The sequence below is a fragment of the Penaeus japonicus genome, unplaced genomic scaffold, assembly GCF_977035675.1.
Source record: "Penaeus japonicus unplaced genomic scaffold, GWHDUDI00000001_assembly GWHDUDI00000005, whole genome shotgun sequence".
Taxonomy (NCBI): domain Eukaryota; kingdom Metazoa; phylum Arthropoda; class Malacostraca; order Decapoda; family Penaeidae; genus Penaeus; species Penaeus japonicus.
Window position 1 is genome coordinate 4,451,168 of NW_028234407.1, and position 18,922 is coordinate 4,470,089.

An 18,922-nucleotide genomic window follows, 5' to 3' on the forward strand; every position below is an offset into this window, starting at 1 on the left:
GGGGGGTGTTGACTTAAAAGTTAAAGGTTTGCGCCGAAAAGGAACATCAGATTTGCTTTAATCACAGCTAAACAAAGCAGTCAAAATATATGTCGAGTCATTGACATACTTGTAGAAGGTCATTCTTCGTGTTACTTCCACAGCAAGGTGTATGAAAATATTGACTGTAATGTATAGAACGCTCTAGAATACACAGGTTGCTATAAGTTTTTACAGTCGGTTGGTAGTGAAAAGGTTAGTCAGGAAAAAATTAGGGTGATGAGCTTGTGTTGCTGCTAAGTGCCCCAACACCTCCCAGCAAAAATGTCTTGAGTCAAGACCTAAGGCAGTTGTAGCCATATGCTGTTGACAGATTTGATGTACAGTAATGATACTTTATTGCAATACTGCTGTCTCTTCAATATTTCACTTAGATATGATTAACCAGAATTATTATTACAATGGCCATGTGTTACTGGTGAAATTCATACCAATGTGCAAATTGCCTGAACAATAGTTTTGAACCCCTGTCTACTTGTAAAGACATTGTTGAGTGTTTTCTAATCTTTGTAGTGGTTTATGTTAGAAGTTAGCATGATACAACTGGAGTCAGTATCTCAAATAAACACATTAAGTACAAGTGGTCAAGACTGGTAATAGTAGCAAATAATATCTTGTGTATGGTAAACTCCCTCTGAAATCAGTTTTCTGATATCCAGTACTTATGATCTTCTTAAAAGGTGTGATTTGTGAGAAAGTGTCCTAGAGAGCAAAATAGTTCCTTCCATATGCAGCAGTAGGATAATCTTTGTGGAGAACGAAATTGTTATTTGGGACGGTGAACATTCTTTAAAATGCCATTTTTATGGTATTGATCTTAATGGGAAGGGGAGGGGAGAACCTCCATATTATCCGTTCTGTCTGTTCGACTTCCTCCTCAAATGATAGCAGATGAAGAACAGTTTCTAGGATTCCCTGCTTTTGGGAAGCAATATGACTATTAGAGCTGATGACAGAAATTGAATAGGTTTGCAATACTGGAAGCATTGGCAGCCCTATGCCAGCACTGTACTGACACCCATCCTATGAAAAGATTATTTGTGATAGTATATTGTACTCACTTTAAAGTCTCTAAAATAGTTAAAAGATTTTGAAACAACAGGTACTTCAGTTATGCAAGAATTCAACAGAGTTGACCTGAATATTAAACTTGCCGTACTGAATGCATTTTTCCCGTTTTGGTTCAGCTCTACATTAGGTTTCATATTGACTGAACTTGTAAAAAAAAACTGATTTTTTAATGGGGTTTCAATGCTTTTCCCTATACACAAAGATTTGTTAAACACATTGCCATTTGATAATGAGTATTCTTTTGTCAGTCATATCTGCTCAAACTGTTTAGTGGACATGGTGTAGGTCGTCATCGTTTAATATTTATTTTTATATTATGTGAGTGATTGCAGTTTAACTAGGAAAGGTTTGAGCAGGTTGAGACCCTATGTGTGAACCTATAATTGCTTTTATTTATTTTGATGTAATTGTACTTTTACTTATACAAAGCTTAACAAGTCTTGTTGATAAAGGAAGATGATTTATTAGGCTACAATTAGGTGTGAAGACAGCTCTTCCTTGACATTTTAACCATTAGAATGACACCTAGCAGGACTGCCTAATAACAGTGTGCTTAATAAACAATGATCAGAAGTTACTCCCAGTTCATATGTTATGAGATACTTGGCTTCAGAATGGGATATGATATTGGTATATTCATTTTATGGTTAGCTTTCTTTGGCCGCGCTGATCCTTTCAGAGCGTTTTTCACCCACCCTATTCTTAGGGTTTTCATGAATGCGTCTACAATGTAAAGGCACGTTAAAATATTGCCATGTTCAGAGGAGTTATTTTAGTCAAAAACATGTTACAGTAATGCTGTTCTAGTTTTATTTTATTGAACTTTGCCTATATTCTTCACTTATATGGGGAAATACCAAAGGAAAGTGGAAGCAATCTCTTGGGGCATCATAAAACATGTTTTAGATTTTTTTTTTTTATACTAAAATGAAAAGAACAATATGAATAATCATACATGTACTTATGAGTATGTACATGTTCCTCGTGACATGTCATGACGTGATATCACGGGTAATCAACAAAGTAGTAGTAGTATTGCATTAGTAATTTTTTTTACTTTTATTTTATTTCTTGGCTAAACACATTTGATTTTACAGTAGTTTTTCAACTCAGATCTTTTTATTCAACCGATTAAGAAGCAGAAATTACCATGATGTTATCAGTATCACATAGTTTTCTGTGATGTCATTTTTTTTAACGTTATATCATTTTATGACACTCAAATGCCTAGACTTGAGTAACAGAGTCTAAAAAATTACGTAAAAGGATTATATTTGAGAACAATCTAGCGATCTATTGCTGATGTTTCAGCACATCACAATTGCCCCTCCTGGAACTTGGCGAGAAAATCCACGTCTCAGGACGTTGCCAGGGTCTGGGAATATTTTTTGACGAAGTGATAGGACATCAACCAGCGCGAATGGGTTAAGATTAGCCACTCCCCCAGATGCATAAGCCCTCCTATTTCATCCACATTTAACCTTTTTTTTTTTTCTTTCTTGAAGCCTACCCACAAAACATAGTGTTCACAAATGCCCCCATTGCTGAGGGTTTAAAAGAGAAAACAAATTTCAAAATGTACTTTATCACATTTAATGTTTGTAAAGTTTTAAAATATATTTAACATGTTTTGCTTTCTCCAACAGGACTTGGAGTTCCTTGACCTGAATGGGGTGGGAGAGGATGTCAGCCAATACCTGGTGGCACTCTGCCGGGATAAGAATCCTGCTGTGCAGGTGCTGGCCACGGAGGTTCCCAGTGCCCCCCGGAGGGTTGGGGCCACCTCAGAAGAACAGGCAGCTGCCTCCCCTGCTCTGTCGCCATCCCCACAAGTGACAGCTGCTGACAAGGAAGCACAGGAGCCTCCAATGCCCGTGGACCAGACCATTCCTGACATCGGCCATGAGGAGTTTGCTGGACCGGGGACCTTCCTACCTGATGGTTAGTATATGAGCCTGGCTTGTGGTGGAGTCCTTAGTGGGGTGATGGTGGGTGGTTTGCTCTACCTGGTGTGCATTCCTTGTCTCTGGAGATGGATGTACTGGGAGAATGTGAATAGTTCAGGATTTAACATCATTGTGATTCTTCTTTTGTTGCTAACACTACAACTTGGGAAACACTTAGCTCTGCATTGTGTCAGGGAGAGGAAAATTACCTGCCAAAGTTTGTGAATATCTTTTGTTTTGTTTCGGAAATGTATTTTCTGGTAATATCAGTTATTTTATTTTACATTTTTTTGACTTATTATTTCTGTGATGGAGCATTCTTTAAACCTCGTGGCATACTTTGTAAACTGCCTTTTTAATTTCAAAGCAACTTAAGTTGCTTGGTTGACCTAAACTTAAATAGAAGTCCTGTTAATGAAATAGGTTTAGTATGATTTGAAGTCACACTGGACTGCTCTTTTATTATTCTGTGTTCGAAGAACCTTTGGTCATTTGGCTTTACTTATAGAAGTTTAAAAGAAAAAAAATATTGAAATCAGACCCAAGACTGGACTAGAAATGAGAATTTGCTGTTTCTCTTTTTTAGGTCCATTACTAAAACTAGTGTCAAGCACTTCCTAGATATTCTTCATTGAGATCTACTTCTGTGATATTCTCAGCAGGAAACCACAGTGGAAATATGATCTGAAAGCTAATTTTCTTTTATGGAAAGAAACAGGATCTACCATCCAGGCTGAGAAAATGGAACCAATGTGTGTACCTTCCTAGTGTCTCCAAAGAAACCTGTGAATGTGATCCTTTTTGGGTGCACAGAGTGGATTATTTTGCCATTGAGAATGCAGGATATATCATGAACGACATCCTAAAGAGATGGATCATGTACGCTAAGGCAAGATGTTTCTTGTCTAAAGTAAGGGATTATTGTGTTTGGAAGGAGCATCAGTCAAGAGAGAGATTAAAGGAAGTCTCTCCACCAGTTGCTTTATGCCCCACCCTGTCTTAAAGCTACATGATTAGGGATAGAGTAGTAAGAGTGGTTTGATTTCTTTCTTTCCTTCATTTCTTATTTAATTTTTTTTTTCTTTTCTGCCAATATGTAGTCGATGTAGTGTGATTATGATATTAATGGATTTAGTTTTTAATTTTTTTTAACACGGATAATGGTGACAAACATTTTATATTACTAAAAAATTTTACAACTTTTTTTATTGAGTTTCAAGTCATACATAAATTATTTGATCTAAGGGTACAAGATACATTGAGGATACCTAATTAAACAAATGGGGAGTAAAGAAAAGAGTCAGAGTTCAGGGAAATATAGAAATGAAGTATGTGTATGTATCTTTTGTGTGTTAGTGTGTGTTTGTGTCGCCTGCGCTATGTAGGTAATTTTGATATTTGAATTAGTGTACTTTAACCCCTAAAGTTGTATTTGGTTTACAAGGAAACACATCCTGAAAACACCCATGCTATACCAGATAGATTAGATATGCAACTGTTTTACATGTTTACACCCTCTAATGAATATTAGTATGTGGGACATATAATGCTCAATATCATTGGTTTTGACTACCTAGTGATAGCAGCAGTTCTGTGGTTAGTCATTGCTGCAGCCACTTTTAGATCAACCAGTTATTACCATTTTTTCTAAAGGAAACGGTAACATCATTTGTTGACCAATATTATTCAAGTATTGCAAGAAGGGAGAGTTTCTGCGATCAGCATCTCCTTGATTTCATTAGGGCATCAATAGGAAAACTAATCACAGTTAAAAGTATAGATGTGGTTAGGGAATGGTCCTTCCTGTATAGCATAGCAACAGTTTATATACATTGTGGGGAGCTAGTCGGTAAAAAAGGGGCGAGACCATTGATAAGGCTATCTAAATGTGAAATGACGATTTATTCATTATTCTAGTATTATCATTCACCTTCTCTGGAGGCAAGTCTGAGAAGAAAAATCACAAGCAGTATTTCAGTTAATATCTGAGATAGTAGAGAATGAAATCTATTATTCAGAGTTAAACTGGCTGTTTCTTACCTATACCACTTGCAAAACATTATATAAAGTACCATGCAGAGTATCATATTGATTTATCCATCAAAATTGACATGCTTCTCAAGAAAAAGACTGTTGAGATAGGAAAGGTGGCTGTATTCTTTTTCTTAACTTGTACATATTGGTTTAAATAACCATTATATTGTTTTTATAGTTCTAAAGATCTTAAAAGAGGTGTCATCTACAAAACCTCATTTTACAGTTTGCGCATTGAACTCTTTGGAGGTATGGGAAAGAATATTTTGCCCCACAATTAGCACTGACCAAGTGCATAACCCCTTTATCCTCAGACAGTACTGTCACGTGAATGCATAAAAAAAAAACCCTGGAAGAATAAGTCTATATGGGCCTAACTTATCTACAAAAAGGAGTGGATGAATATCAGCTTTTGCCTCAGTCTTTTTACAACTGAGATGATAAACTTCCTGTAATTTTTATCTTACATTCCATTACCACATTGATGGTGGAAGCCTCCATTATGGTTTTGTTTTATTATTATTATGATTATTATTATTTTTTTTTATTATTATTTTTTTTACAAATAGATGGCTTCATATTACTTAGTCCTAATCAATATTTCAATTTGAGACCATGGTCTATGTGACCTGATCTTCATTGGAGATTTTAAGATAAATATTGGCATTCTTCCTACTACCTAACAGATGTGGATGAAACACATCTGTAACCTCAGAGATAGCTTCATGGGTCAAGTGTCAATTATTGGCAATTTAGTAGAAAAGCACTGATTGATTTTGTGGAATACAGATCTATAGTAATAGTGATTAGTGAATTCCCAAAAGATTCTTGGAAATTTAATATATATTAGGAGAGTGAGACTGTGAGTGCATCTTTGTGTGGGGAAGGGGGGGGGGAGTCATGCATATATGCAGCAGTGGTTTATTCTTAGGAATTTGTAGTTCCACCAGTCTGCCATAAGCTAGCTGATTCCTTTGGTAGAATGAAAAACTTATCAGTTACTATGAAAGTCTTCTTGTATCCCCCCCTCCCCATACCATACAGAGTAAATTTTTATGAGCCACCACTGCATATATACACATGTATATAAAATCAGAAGAAAATTATTATAACTAACTATTCATGTTCAATAAACCTTAAATCTTCCTGTTTTTTACACCACAAGAAAATAAAAAGTCCTACTGAAAGTTCATTTTTCTTTTCGACTTCTGCATTTTGTTGCATTGCTCATATATCTCATATATATATATATTTGATATCCTAGAAATTTGATGAAACAAAAACTTTGGAAATCACAGCTAAATGTTGTCAATGCAAAATTATGATATTGGGAAATGTGTAATGATAATTCCTTTTTTTTTTTAAATTGGAGGGAATAATTGGAAAACTTTAGGCCAGCCTATTGCATGAACCTGGGGAGGATTTTGCATGCATTTTGTCTTACTAACTTCAGCTCTAAGTTTGGTTTGGGAATGGTTTGTCTAATCAATTATAGAATGTGGGAATTTGCAAAGTTTCTGAGAATTATTTGCACAGCAAATAATTTGAGAGTACGAAAGATTTCTGGGTAAGCCAATTTCCACATTCATCTGGTAAACTGAGGTTCACATTTAACTTGCAGAGGGCTTCGTTGGCGATGGTAAGGTGAGTGTGATGGCTGACTCTCGACCACCACCATCACCACCCCAGGCCACCTCCATCACCAGCACCACTATCACCACCCCAACCACCACAACCACCACTGCTGCAGCTGCCGCACTGGCCACATCTGTGCCCGCAGAGATAGTCCCAGTTAGGGACTTCAACGTGCCTCCACCTATTATCACTTCGCAGACCCAGCAGGGAGCTCCACAGGGAGGCCAGCAGATGTTCCACCAACCTTATCTGTCAGCTTCCCCTAACAACCCCCCTATATATAACCCACACATGCCCCCCCCTCCGCACCCACAGCCTCCGCCTAGTAACTTGTACACGCAGATTCCGCCTCCTACTGTTTTGCCCCATGGAGCAACTGTCTATGTCGCTAACTGTCATGTCAACCTTTCCCCATATAATGGAGGACAGGGGCAGTCGCCTGTTATCACATCAAATGCTGGCCCATCTCAGTCTCCTCCAGCTGCTCCCGTCATGCAGTCTGTGCCAGTCATGTCCGATCAGCCGGCAGTGCATGTGCCTCCCGTTGTCAAACCTGTTCACGAGAATAAGCAGGAGTTTGAGAACAGGAGGTTTGACCAGTTCCGAGGGGGCCACCGTGGGCGTGGGCGTGGACGCGGCCGTGGCAAGCGCAACAATAGTGAGAGAAGCAACTCTGTCAGCAGTGACCACTCAGGGTATGGCAGTGAGAAACACTATGCTGATGGCATGGGGCCCCCCCAGTATAGCCACATGGCTGGACCATACATGTACCCAAATGTACAGTACTCAATGCGAGGAGGCAATTATCCACACTACCCAAGTGTCCCAGCTGCACAAACTGTTCAAGGTGTACCACTGATGTACCAGCCTCAGCAGTACTCACATTATGTACAGTATCAGGCTCCAAACCAGGGCCACATGATGCCCTACCAGCAGCAGACAATGCCTCCTGGATCACAGCATCCCAGCACACTCCAGCACATGCACCATCAGCTGCCACATCACCAATCTCCTCATCAGCCCCCACAGCAACCGCCACATCATCACCAGCCCCCACCGCCTCTGCAACACCAACAGCCTCCTCTCCATCACCATCAACAGCAGCAGCCGCATTACCCACCACATGAGCCGCAGCAAGTTCATGTACCTCACCAAGATCAGTTTCATGTACCAGCACAGCCACAGCAGCATCAGCAGCCTCCCCCTCCTCAGCCACAACCACCACCTCAACAGCCTCCTCCTGCAGTATTGGAGCCCCAGCAACAGCCACCAGTAGCTCAGCACCCTCCACAGCAGGCAAGCTATGAACCCATGGAAGCACCATTACCTGTGGAAGACCAAACCAATGTGCAGTTTGTGTCCGACTCTCAGCCCTCTTCTTCACAGTTTGAAAATGACGGTTCAGGTGGTGCACAGTCAACCAATGGAACAACAGCTTCAGCTGATATGCCTATTGCTTTAGCAGAAACAGATAAGCCTAATTCCCTCAACACACAGACAGCTGCCTTGTCCTTAGAAGAACCTTTAGAAACAGTAATCACTAACATTCCTGCAGAACCTGAACAGCCAGTACCAGACATTCAGGAGAATATTCCTAGTTCCACTCAGCTGGTTTATGAGGAAAACCATGCTCCAGTTTCTCCCCCCGTAGCCAAACCAGTCACAACTCCGGAAATTAAGGAGGTGAAAGCCCCCTCCAGCAAGCCTCATTCTGCTCAGAATGGATTGAGTTCATCTAGTAAACCCCCTGTGCATGAGCCTCAGATTCTAATCCCCAACTTCAACAAAGGGAAGCACATGCAAAAGCTGGCTGTTGACATTACTGGTAACCATACCACTTTGTCTGAGATAACCTTCATGTCGGATGAGATTCAACCTAATGTTGATCCTCAGGAGCCAGTGGAATTTGTGTCGGTCCCCAAAGCAGCTGTGATCATTCCACCTGCAGTCTCCCAGAATGTTCCCCCAGTAAATATTCCTTTCAAAGCTTCCCCTCCTGCAAGTGTGGAGCCTCCAGTCCCATCAGGAAACAAGAGCATTGCCTCCTCTTCGTGGGCAGCAAATGGTGGGACAGTGGTAATTGCTGGTGATGGTGGGGTGGTGCCACCCAGTACTCCATCAGTGGCCAGTCCTGCTCTTTCAGAAGTGAACAAGAAGGAGGCTGTGATGCCCGAGATGGCAGCCAACGCCCAACCCGGCGGAGCTTGGGCTCAGAAGAAGAGCTGGTCCCAGTTGTTCAAGCCATCCGATGAAGGAGCAGCCAAGCAAGTGGCATATGTTGCACCCTTCAACCAGGAGACAGAGAAGCTTCGGGAGGAGACAGCAGAGAAGGCTCCAGACCAGCCTGTGTCCGAAGTGGATCTGGATAAGGTCAAAATTGGAGGTGAGTCATCTACATGATGCAGTTTTGTATATTCATTTTTATTTTCATTTGCTGAATATACGTTAGATATATGTTACTGATCTATATGATAGGTGCATCTATTCACCTGAAAATTTTTTTTGTATGAGAACCACTTAATGCTTAACCCATTCGCGCCGGTTGACGTGCTGACACGTGGTCGAAAAAAGCCCCGGACCCGGGTGACGTCCTGGCACCCAGTAGCGACAGATTATTCTTAGTACAATTCGATTTTCATACTTGATTTGTCTTAGCTACTTTAGTTTATCCTTCTAAATAGTAGAAAATGGGATATAACGTGATTTCTGTTTCTGATTTGTTGAATATAAGACTATCGTAAAATCAATTGTAATTGGCCGAGGAATAAAAAAAAAAAAAAAAAAAAAAATTATATAACATCTTTTTGTTGCCCCACTAAAAGAAAATGACACTTGAAAAAACATTGCTGTTACTTGCATTCACTTGTATGCACATGTATGGTTGTTCATATTCTCTTTCTTTTCGTTTAGGAAGAAAAAAAAAATTGAAAAAAAAACTATGTTTGTTACCTCACTAGAAGAATGCTTCCACTTCCCATTGGTATTACAACATAGGAGTAAAGAATATGGAAAAAGTTCAATAGAATAACACTAAAAAAACAGTGCTATAACATCTTTTTCGACTGATATACATCCTCTGAACATAGCACTACTTTCTACACATGATTACACTTTAGACGCAATCACGCAAACCATAAGGATAGGGTGGGTGAAAAACGCTCTGCGAGCGTCAGAGCGACCGCGCGCAGCGGGAAAACACCCCGGCACGAACGGTTGCGCGCTTGAAATCTTCCCGGCGTTATCGGGAGTAGGCGAAATTCCGCCCCGGCGTGAATGGGTTAAGGAAAATATAATTATGGAAATGCTTTTAGTTGGTTTTATGCTCATAAAAAGTTCATACCTTAAATGATACTCATCCTTTTTACTTCCATTTTATTTTATTTTAATTTTTTTGTGGTGTAACAGGCATGTTGCGAGAGTACAACCAAGACCATCGCCAGGTTGCTCTTCAGCCTCGAGGACTGATTAACAAGGGATATTGGTGCTACGTTAATGCTCCCCTGCAAGCCCTGCTAGCCTGCCCACCTTTCTATAATTTGATGAGAAATGTACCCAACATTGCTGGCCTTAAGAAGGGCAAATCTTCAACACCTGTTCTGGATAGCATGTAAGAGTTGTGTAATATCTTCCTTGATTTTGTCTAAAAGTAAATTAGGACAAAAAATATGATTTTTAAGTGGCTCTGAAATGTAATGGATTCATTGCTAAAACTTTTATTTCCAGTGTGGAGTATGTAAACGAGTTCTCCGATATGGCTCCCATGCTGAGGACAAGCAAGAAAGACAAGAGCAATTCCGCTGCACGTAAAGAACCAGAAATAGTCAATGGCCCTCCATTTGAACCATCCTATGTCTACAAGATGTTGGCTTCCATGAGTGGGGAAATGTTTACCGAGGGTCGTCAACAGGATGCCGAAGAGATGCTCTCTGTAGTCTTGAATGGCTTGCATGATGAGGTGAGAAATCTAGGGATCTACATACCATCAGACTTTTTGGGATAATGTTAATGAAAATAATGTCAAGAAAATTGATGATAGAATTTGAGATTGCTGGTTTTCATGTAGGATAACAGTGCAGTTTGCTTAGGTGATTCCCTCTCAATAAGGCTTGCTAATGGTTTGTTTAATGTTCTTCTTGGAAAGATGGTGGAAGCCTTGAAGCTGGTAAATGAGAGTGCTGCAGCCTCGGGTACCAATTCAGTCAATGGCACCGTCAATGGGGAAAACGTTTCTGACAACGAGGAAATGACAGATGATGATGAGTGGCAGGTAAGCTTTTAGATTCCAGGTAACAGAAGTTTTGGCATTATTGGAAATTTTACGTTGAAAATTACTAATTTAGAGTTTGGATTTTATATAATCAAACTAAACTATGAACACCACCATATATGTCAAAGGATTTGATAATGATTTGTATTTTTATGTAAAATATTTTAAAAATTATTAATTCTGGCAGATTGTCTAATTTTTTTTCAATTACATATGAAGGTGATTTGATCAGATTAATTTTGGAAATGTCTCTTTCAGGTGATGGGCCCACGCAAAAAGTGCTGTGTGACCCGAAGGGCACACTTCTCCCCAACCCCCATCAGTGCCATATTTTGGGGTCAGTTGAGGTCAGTTCTTCACCAGGCAGGAGGGCAGACCACTGCCAACCTGCAACCATTCACCACACTGCCACTTGATATTCAGGTGAGAAAAACAGTTTTGGATATAGGGAATGGGTTGTGAACCCATTCATAAGGATTTTATTATTATTATTGTTGTTATTATTATTTTAATTGTTATTATTAATAATGAAATAATAAAATAATAAAATAATAATAAGATAATGACATATATATATAAATAAACAAATAACTCATACACACATATATTCAAACACATATATTCAAACACATATATGTAAACACATATATACAAACACATATATGTAAACACATATATACAAACACATATATGTAAACACATATATACAAACACATATATACAAACACATATATGTAAACACATATATACAAACACATATATGTAAACACATATATACAAACACATATATGTAAACACATAAAAACACACATATATGTAAACACATATACAAACACACACACATATACTCACACACACATAATACTCACACACACATATACACACATATACACACATACACATGCATACACGCATATGCACACACACACGCACACACGCACACACACTCACTCTCTCTCTCTCTCTCTCTCACATATATACACATAAACACATACGTACATATCTATATCTGTATACATAGCTATGCCTATGCCTGTAACTCTACCTCTACCTCTACCTCTACCTCTACCTCTACCTCTACCTCTACCTCTACCTCTCTGTGTGTGTGTGCTTGTTTGTTTGTTTTAGTGGAGGATCATATATTATATTCCTTATGATTTTTAAAGTTTCAAATGAACAAGTGTATTTGATAAATAAGATTATGACATGTATAAACATTCTTGTAATAGCTATCTTTTTCTTGCTATTCCTTTTATTTATAGTCAGTTTAATACAGTAAACAATGTAAGATAATTTACACAGTTTTGAAATCAGATTTTTTAATTTGTATGGCAAACATAGTTATGAGGTTGCCTTACAAACTAGAAATGGTTGCAAGACAGACTGAGACAGTTTAGAGTAGTGACAATGAGACATAGAAAATGGAGGGTAACACAGTTATTTTATTAAGTGTGCAGCAATGTTGAGTGCAGGATTTATGTTGATTTATCATGGTTAGGTAACAAAAGGTTAGAGCTTGATCTTTTGAGTTTGGTGTGAGGCTTATTTTATACACCTGTTTATATTTATTTATTTATTTATTTATTATTATTTTTTTTTTATTTATTTTTTTTTTTTTTTTTTTGGGGGGGGGTAAAATGATTTTTCAGGAGTAATGACAGAGGCATAGAAAATCAAATGCAAGATGGGTAGGGTAGGGCTTAGTAGTATGAGTGGTACAATCCTACCTAATGCTTAGAAAGATTTGAAATTAGGACAGACAACCCATGAGAATTAATAAACAGGTTTTCCCACCAGGTTTTTCTTTCTTTATTTATTTATTTATTTATTTATTTATTTATTTCCTTGAATTAGTCTAGGTTCTGGTTACTCACTGGTATGTACCTCAGGCAGTCTTATGGGTTATAGAACTTGTTGGTCTGTCAATGCTCTTATGATGATGTGATACCATGTCCTTTCTTCATGTCAGTATGTTTGGTATTGATTGTATAATTGAATTTTTATAATTTTTTCCCCATTGTATACCCTCCGAGCTGCAGGGCTTTAGAACAGCTGCTCTGCCACCAAAAACAGTTGTTTACATTCCTTTTTTTATAGATATCAGGCTGTAAGTAGAAATACAAGACTAATGTTCTTTTCTCCTATTTGTTTAGTCTCCCAAGGTTGAGAGCGTAAGAGATGCTTTAGAGCAACTGGTGAGCCGTGAGGAAATCCCCGACTTTACATGCTCAAAGACCAACCAGGAGGTGACAGTGTGCAAACAGGTAAGAGAAAGAATTCAAGATGTAAAAAAAAGTGTGTGTATGTTTATGTATGTATGATCATATAATGAAAGTTTATGGAATTTCAACATTTTTAATGTCAGGTCAAGTGAGCATTGATTTTTTTTTACTTTTGTGTGGGCAAGTGTGAGTGTGCGACTGTATGTATGGATTTAAGTGTAGGAAGTAATTGGGATTATTGGGGATTCCGTGAGCACAGAAGCTAAAGAAGGCGACCAGGTCTTGTGTTGCCACGTTTACTATCTACAATTTGTTTTGTGCCTAGATGATGCCATCATCATCAATCATTACTATTACAAAAATGATAGTAATAAAGTGGAAAACTAAAAAATTCTAGTGATAAATTATATAGATGAGATGACTAAGCACTAGTTAAGCCATATATGTGAGAAAATAGAAAATATAACCAAAATCTAGTGGACAGTGCATACAAACATGTACTCCTGATGCCTACAAGTCAGTTTTGTTAGGAGTATGTAGTTTAGCTTGAGTAGTATTTTTTAGAGAATTGAACAAAGCAAAATCAATTATCATCTTGGTACAATCCTTAGGTCTTCCTGGAGCACCTCCCCCCTATCCTAATCCTGCAACTGAAGAGGTTCATTTACGACAAGGATGGTGGCCTGCAGAAGATCATGAAGAAGGTCAACTTCCCCATAGACTTGGAAATAACAAAAGGTATGTGGATAAATGAAAATTGTATTTGTTTATACATAGAGAGTCATGGATTCAGCTTATTTTGGTAATGTAAGATTGACTGAGGTAAAACTGAAAAGGGATGTACTTCTGAGAATCTAAAACAACAGGACAAGGGTTTGTTAAACTTTGAACTAGTTTTTGTGGGAGGGAAGGTTAATCTTGAAACACCAAAATAGTTCTTTGCAGGAGCCTTTTGAGATGAGTAACAAATTAAAAAATTATTTTATTCTCAGAACTGATGTCAACCAACAGTCGTGGAAAGTACTCGGCCCACCAGAAGAAGTACAAACTTCTGGCTGTTGTGTACCACGATGGGAAGGAGGCCACCAAAGGCCACTACATCGCAGATATATATCATGGAGGTTACACCTGCTGGTTGAGGTATGATGACAGTTGTGTGAAGGCTGTTCCAGAAGCCAATGTCCTCCGCCATGCTGCACCCAGGGTACCCTATCTCCTGTTCTACCGCCGTGGAGACACCATGACAAGGCCATCAACCAAAACCAAATCTTGAGGATTTTGCCAAGCATCAAAAAGCCAGGACTCGGAGATACCTCAGTCAAGAGAGAAGCCCTTCATCTTTAGGTCCATGGCATGCTTGGATCAACCATCTTGGGAAGGGAGTGTGGGGTTACCTGGCCCTGCCTAGCCTTGGTATATTCCATTCTGGCAGTGCCTTGATATGGCTCGCTGGAAAGGCATTGTGTTACAGCACCACATGCAAGGACACCGAGAGTAGCCAGCAACATGAAGTTAACAAGTGTCCATAATCTGCTTAATCTTTTGTACCCAAGGAATGTTGAATACTCATGATAATGACACTAGTTAGTTTTAAAGGAAATTTAAACATGTGGGAAATAGATATTTGTGTCAAGTTTGTTAAAGACAAAATATATATATCTATAGTTAGTTTCATCAGACAAGACATAATAGTAGTTTTCTGTTGATGAACGTCTCGAAGATAGATAATGACAAAACAAGAAGGAAGAGATTTTGAAAAGATATTACTTTAGTGGAATGATGTTAACACCAGGTGGAAAAATGGAACTCGCTTTTCTCGTGAGCGGTTTGGGAGTAGCCCAGAGAGTCTGAGCTATTTACAAATGACAATTGACTCCAAGTGAAAGAGGTGTCAAGGGGTATATCCTCCTTGTAGGCTTCCATTGTTTGTTTGGATGAAGAGTGGCGAGTGGTGTGACTTGATTTAGTTACAAAACGTTATTGACAAAAAAAAAACAAAAAAAAACATGAAAAAAAAGAAAGAAAAATATGATGACAGTGCTAATTGATTACACTGTTATTTTGTGTGCTTTATGTCAATGTGATTGGGTCTTATAGGTATATTGTTGCAAATTTTCAACTTTGGCTCTGGGTTACTGTTAATGACATGTGCCTGTCTTTAAAGAGTGTTCAGATATGGCCTATTTTGAAACAATATATATGCTGAATTAAAATGCTTTCAGTGTGGCAGGTCAGTATTACAGATCTGTCCAATTCATCATAAAGTATTATTGTCCTCTTTAAAAAAAAATGTTGGCCCCAAAATGAAGTGAAAAGTTACTTGTTTATTTATGAGCATCTAATCAGTAAGTGCATACACAAAGTAAGGAAATGCAAGAGGATGACTTTCACAATTATTTAACACAAATGCTTTTTTTTGTTGTTTATTATTCTTTGTCAATCTTAGCTAAAGAGAGAAATAGCATACAGAAAAATATGAAAAAATATTGGTTTATGGTAAGCCTTTGAGACAGGACAATAATTATTGTTGAACACAATAGCTAACCATAACACACAAGATTATCTTTGTCATGAAATTTTATAGTCATGAATATGTAAACAATACATGTTATCTGAAATTCAAGAATTTGGTTATTTTTCCACTGGGTTGTTTGTGAGTATTTGATTGAAAGCAGAGATTTTGAATGGTTATATGAAGTGTTATTTAGAAGCTTCCAGACCAGTTGGACAAACTACTCTCTTTGTCTGTTTGGAAGCGTTCCAACCAATTGTAGGGAAAATATTGCGGTGTTTGAAAGGGATCCCTCAACTCTTCCAAACATACTGATTCTTTTTGCCACTAGGACCAGATTGTAAAAGGTGCCATAGGAGCCCAGGCCAATTATGGCCACTCGGATGGCACGATGCCTTCGTATAATGTAAAGAGAGAGATAGGAGAAGCTTATACCACTGTCCCTTTTCCCTCCAGAACTTGCTAAGTGGCTGTCACGTGTTTATCATGCCGCCCAAGTCATGTAGTAATTCTCGCCTCTCACCTCCACCTCTGCTATGGGCCCTAAGAGTCTACAGTAGAGGTGGTCATAGTTTTGTGTCCACTGACATCTGACAAGCAGTTTTCCTCGTGTGACTGCTCTGTTTACTTTTTATTTTTTATAGTCATTTATTGATTATTATTTTTATTTATTTTTATTTTTTTTTTACTTTTTCCAACTTTTCTCCTGTATCCCACGCAAGAGTACTTGCCACTTAAGCAGGGGGAAAAAAGGCTCAAGGAGTTGAGTTGGGGCTCTGCTGTGCTGTGGGGGAAGCTATCATTATTAGTTATTATCGTTTATTTATTTATTTATTTTTATTTTTTTATTTTTTTTTTCTCTCAATTTTTTACACTGATTAGCTGTTCAATACAAACTAGTCAAAGAAAAAAAAAGAAGAAGAAATGTCTTCTAAGCAAAGACAAGATTCTCAAATTAGATTATGTAATTCTATGTAGCATATTGTTCTAGCTAAGCTTATTATTGTCCTTTGAGAGGAAAACTTAAAATCAAAATTTCTAAGATGATTTTAGAAAATTTACCGAAGCAAAAGGAAACAGGAGGAGCAGTAATCATAAATATTCAAGATTTATTTCATTTATTACATTTTCTATTTACAGAATAACTAATAAGATACCATTTTTGAGTGACATTGTTTATTTATTCATCATTACATGTCATTCAAGGCTTGGAATTGTTTTCCTCTTAAACTAAGGTTGCATTTTTTAAGTTTTGATTTTAATTTTTTCTGTCATATATATATGAATTTTACGTCATGATTGGGAGACGTGATATTTCAGAGCTTCCATGAAAATACATGTAGAAAATGTACTATTTTATTATTTTTATTATTATTATTATAATTATTATTATTATTATTATTATTTATCTTGGTATTAGTGTTCTTATTGTAGTTATTATTATTATTATTATTGTTATGATTATTGTTATCATTATTATTATTATTATTATTATTACCAATGTTTAATATTCATTGTTATTATTTATACTATAGTTATTATTTACACTTAATATTTATTACCTATTTTATTGTAATTTTTTTAGGGCTGACTATTATTTTTAAGCCAGTATCCCATGAATATGTGTTTCATCACTTTGGCCAAAGTTGCTAGTAGTGTTTGTCTGTCATTGTGTACCCATCCCCCCCCCCCTATTTTTTTATTATTATTATTATTATTACAAAGTAGAAAAAAAAAATCGTGAGTGAATCCGTGCTGAGTCAAACAAGAACCTATTCCTATTTTGTGAAACCTGAAGCGATAGTGTTTTAACGTTGATGGTGTAAATATCCTGTATACTTAATGGAGCTCAGTGCATCATGTTATTGAGAAGTTTCAGCATGTGAATGACGATAGTGATTGCCTTCGAGGTTGACGAAATGTGTAGAAAAGGTTAGGTGGTGTGGAGGTTATATCACCTGTTTGATCTCGTTTTGGAGTGTGTGATGGGGCTTGATGTGGTTCCTTGTTACGACATTTGGAGTCGGGCCTCATGTTATTGATATTTTTGTTCTGTTTCTGCTCTGTTACTCTTTGAGTATTGATATCTTATGACTGAGCAAACTGTCTATTTTTACACACATCACCTATCATAGCACATTAACACTACACATCACACACATCTCACTTCACATACACATACTTATATACAGTTTGTATATATAATGTGTGTATGAGCTTTTTGTTTTTCATATATGTTTACTCTTTACCTTTGACTTGTTTTAATTTCTTTCTCTACCTAATGGTTCTCATGCAGTAAGCTTGAGATACAGTCTCACTAGAACCTTGTGTCTCAGGCAGTGGCCTTAACTGGCTGTGTGGTTCTGAAGAATGCTTTGCGTCACATGTAAGGAATTGCTTGTATATACAAAAAAATTGGCACTTCTAGGTTTGCTTAAGTCCACTGCTATCTGTACTGTTGTCTTTAACAAAGAGTCAAATTTAGCAATCACTTGCTTTTTTTCTTCCTTCAGAAATGGTCACTATTATCTCTGAAATAGATGTAGATTGTTTAGATAGTGAGGCACGTGAAATCATAAAACACTTATATTCCCAGAGATTTTTTGTTTACATTCTGAGTCTTGGTCAGCCAACAGTGGTTGTCAGTCAGTCAGCAGCAGCAGATTTTCCTTATCAGAGATGCTATTCTCTGCATAGTAAACATGCCTTAACTGCAGAATGAAGCAATGCTGCTGAAAAGCACCCATCAGCTCAAAGAAGGAACAGCAAGGCTATATGCGTACCAATCGTTTGGTCCTTGTATTTTACTGAAGGATAAATAGGTTGGTAGACATTGTGATATTGACAGTTTTGTTCAAGACACCTATTGCTACTGTAGCCATTAGCATCTACACTACTATGGTTCTCTCCCTGTGATGTCACAACAGGTTAGCAGATTTTTTCATTTCCAGTTTAATAATTTACTGTTTGCAAGTTTATTATTGTTATTATTATTATTATTATTTATTTTTTTTTTTCTTTCTTTTTCTTTTTAGTTACAGTATATTTTTTATTTACACATTTCATCCACCTGTTTCCTACCGTTTGTTTTGTACGAGCAGGGGTCCTGTATCTTCAAACTATTTGTATTTGCTCAGAGGTGTGGCAACCAAGTATATGTAAATTGTCACACTAGTAAAACTTAGGTTATTTTAAA

The 18,922-nt window shown here is 37.5% G+C and overlaps 1 protein-coding gene across 1 annotated transcript in view; it reads left to right on the plus strand.

Annotated features, from left to right (window-relative positions):
• Positions 1 to 18,922, plus strand: part of LOC122267318 (uncharacterized) — a 20,744-nt gene extending 1,822 nt beyond the window's left edge. The window contains exons 2-10 of the mRNA XM_043037364.2: positions 2,757 to 3,051; positions 6,712 to 9,108; positions 10,131 to 10,332; positions 10,449 to 10,680; positions 10,867 to 10,992; positions 11,251 to 11,415; positions 13,146 to 13,256; positions 13,826 to 13,952; positions 14,207 to 18,922. Of these exons, the coding sequence (XP_042893298.1) occupies positions 2,757 to 3,051; positions 6,712 to 9,108; positions 10,131 to 10,332; positions 10,449 to 10,680; positions 10,867 to 10,992; positions 11,251 to 11,415; positions 13,146 to 13,256; positions 13,826 to 13,952; positions 14,207 to 14,487 (3,936 nt within the window). The 3' untranslated portion in view covers positions 14,488 to 18,922. The remainder of the gene's footprint in view (positions 1 to 2,756; positions 3,052 to 6,711; positions 9,109 to 10,130; positions 10,333 to 10,448; positions 10,681 to 10,866; positions 10,993 to 11,250; positions 11,416 to 13,145; positions 13,257 to 13,825; positions 13,953 to 14,206) is intronic.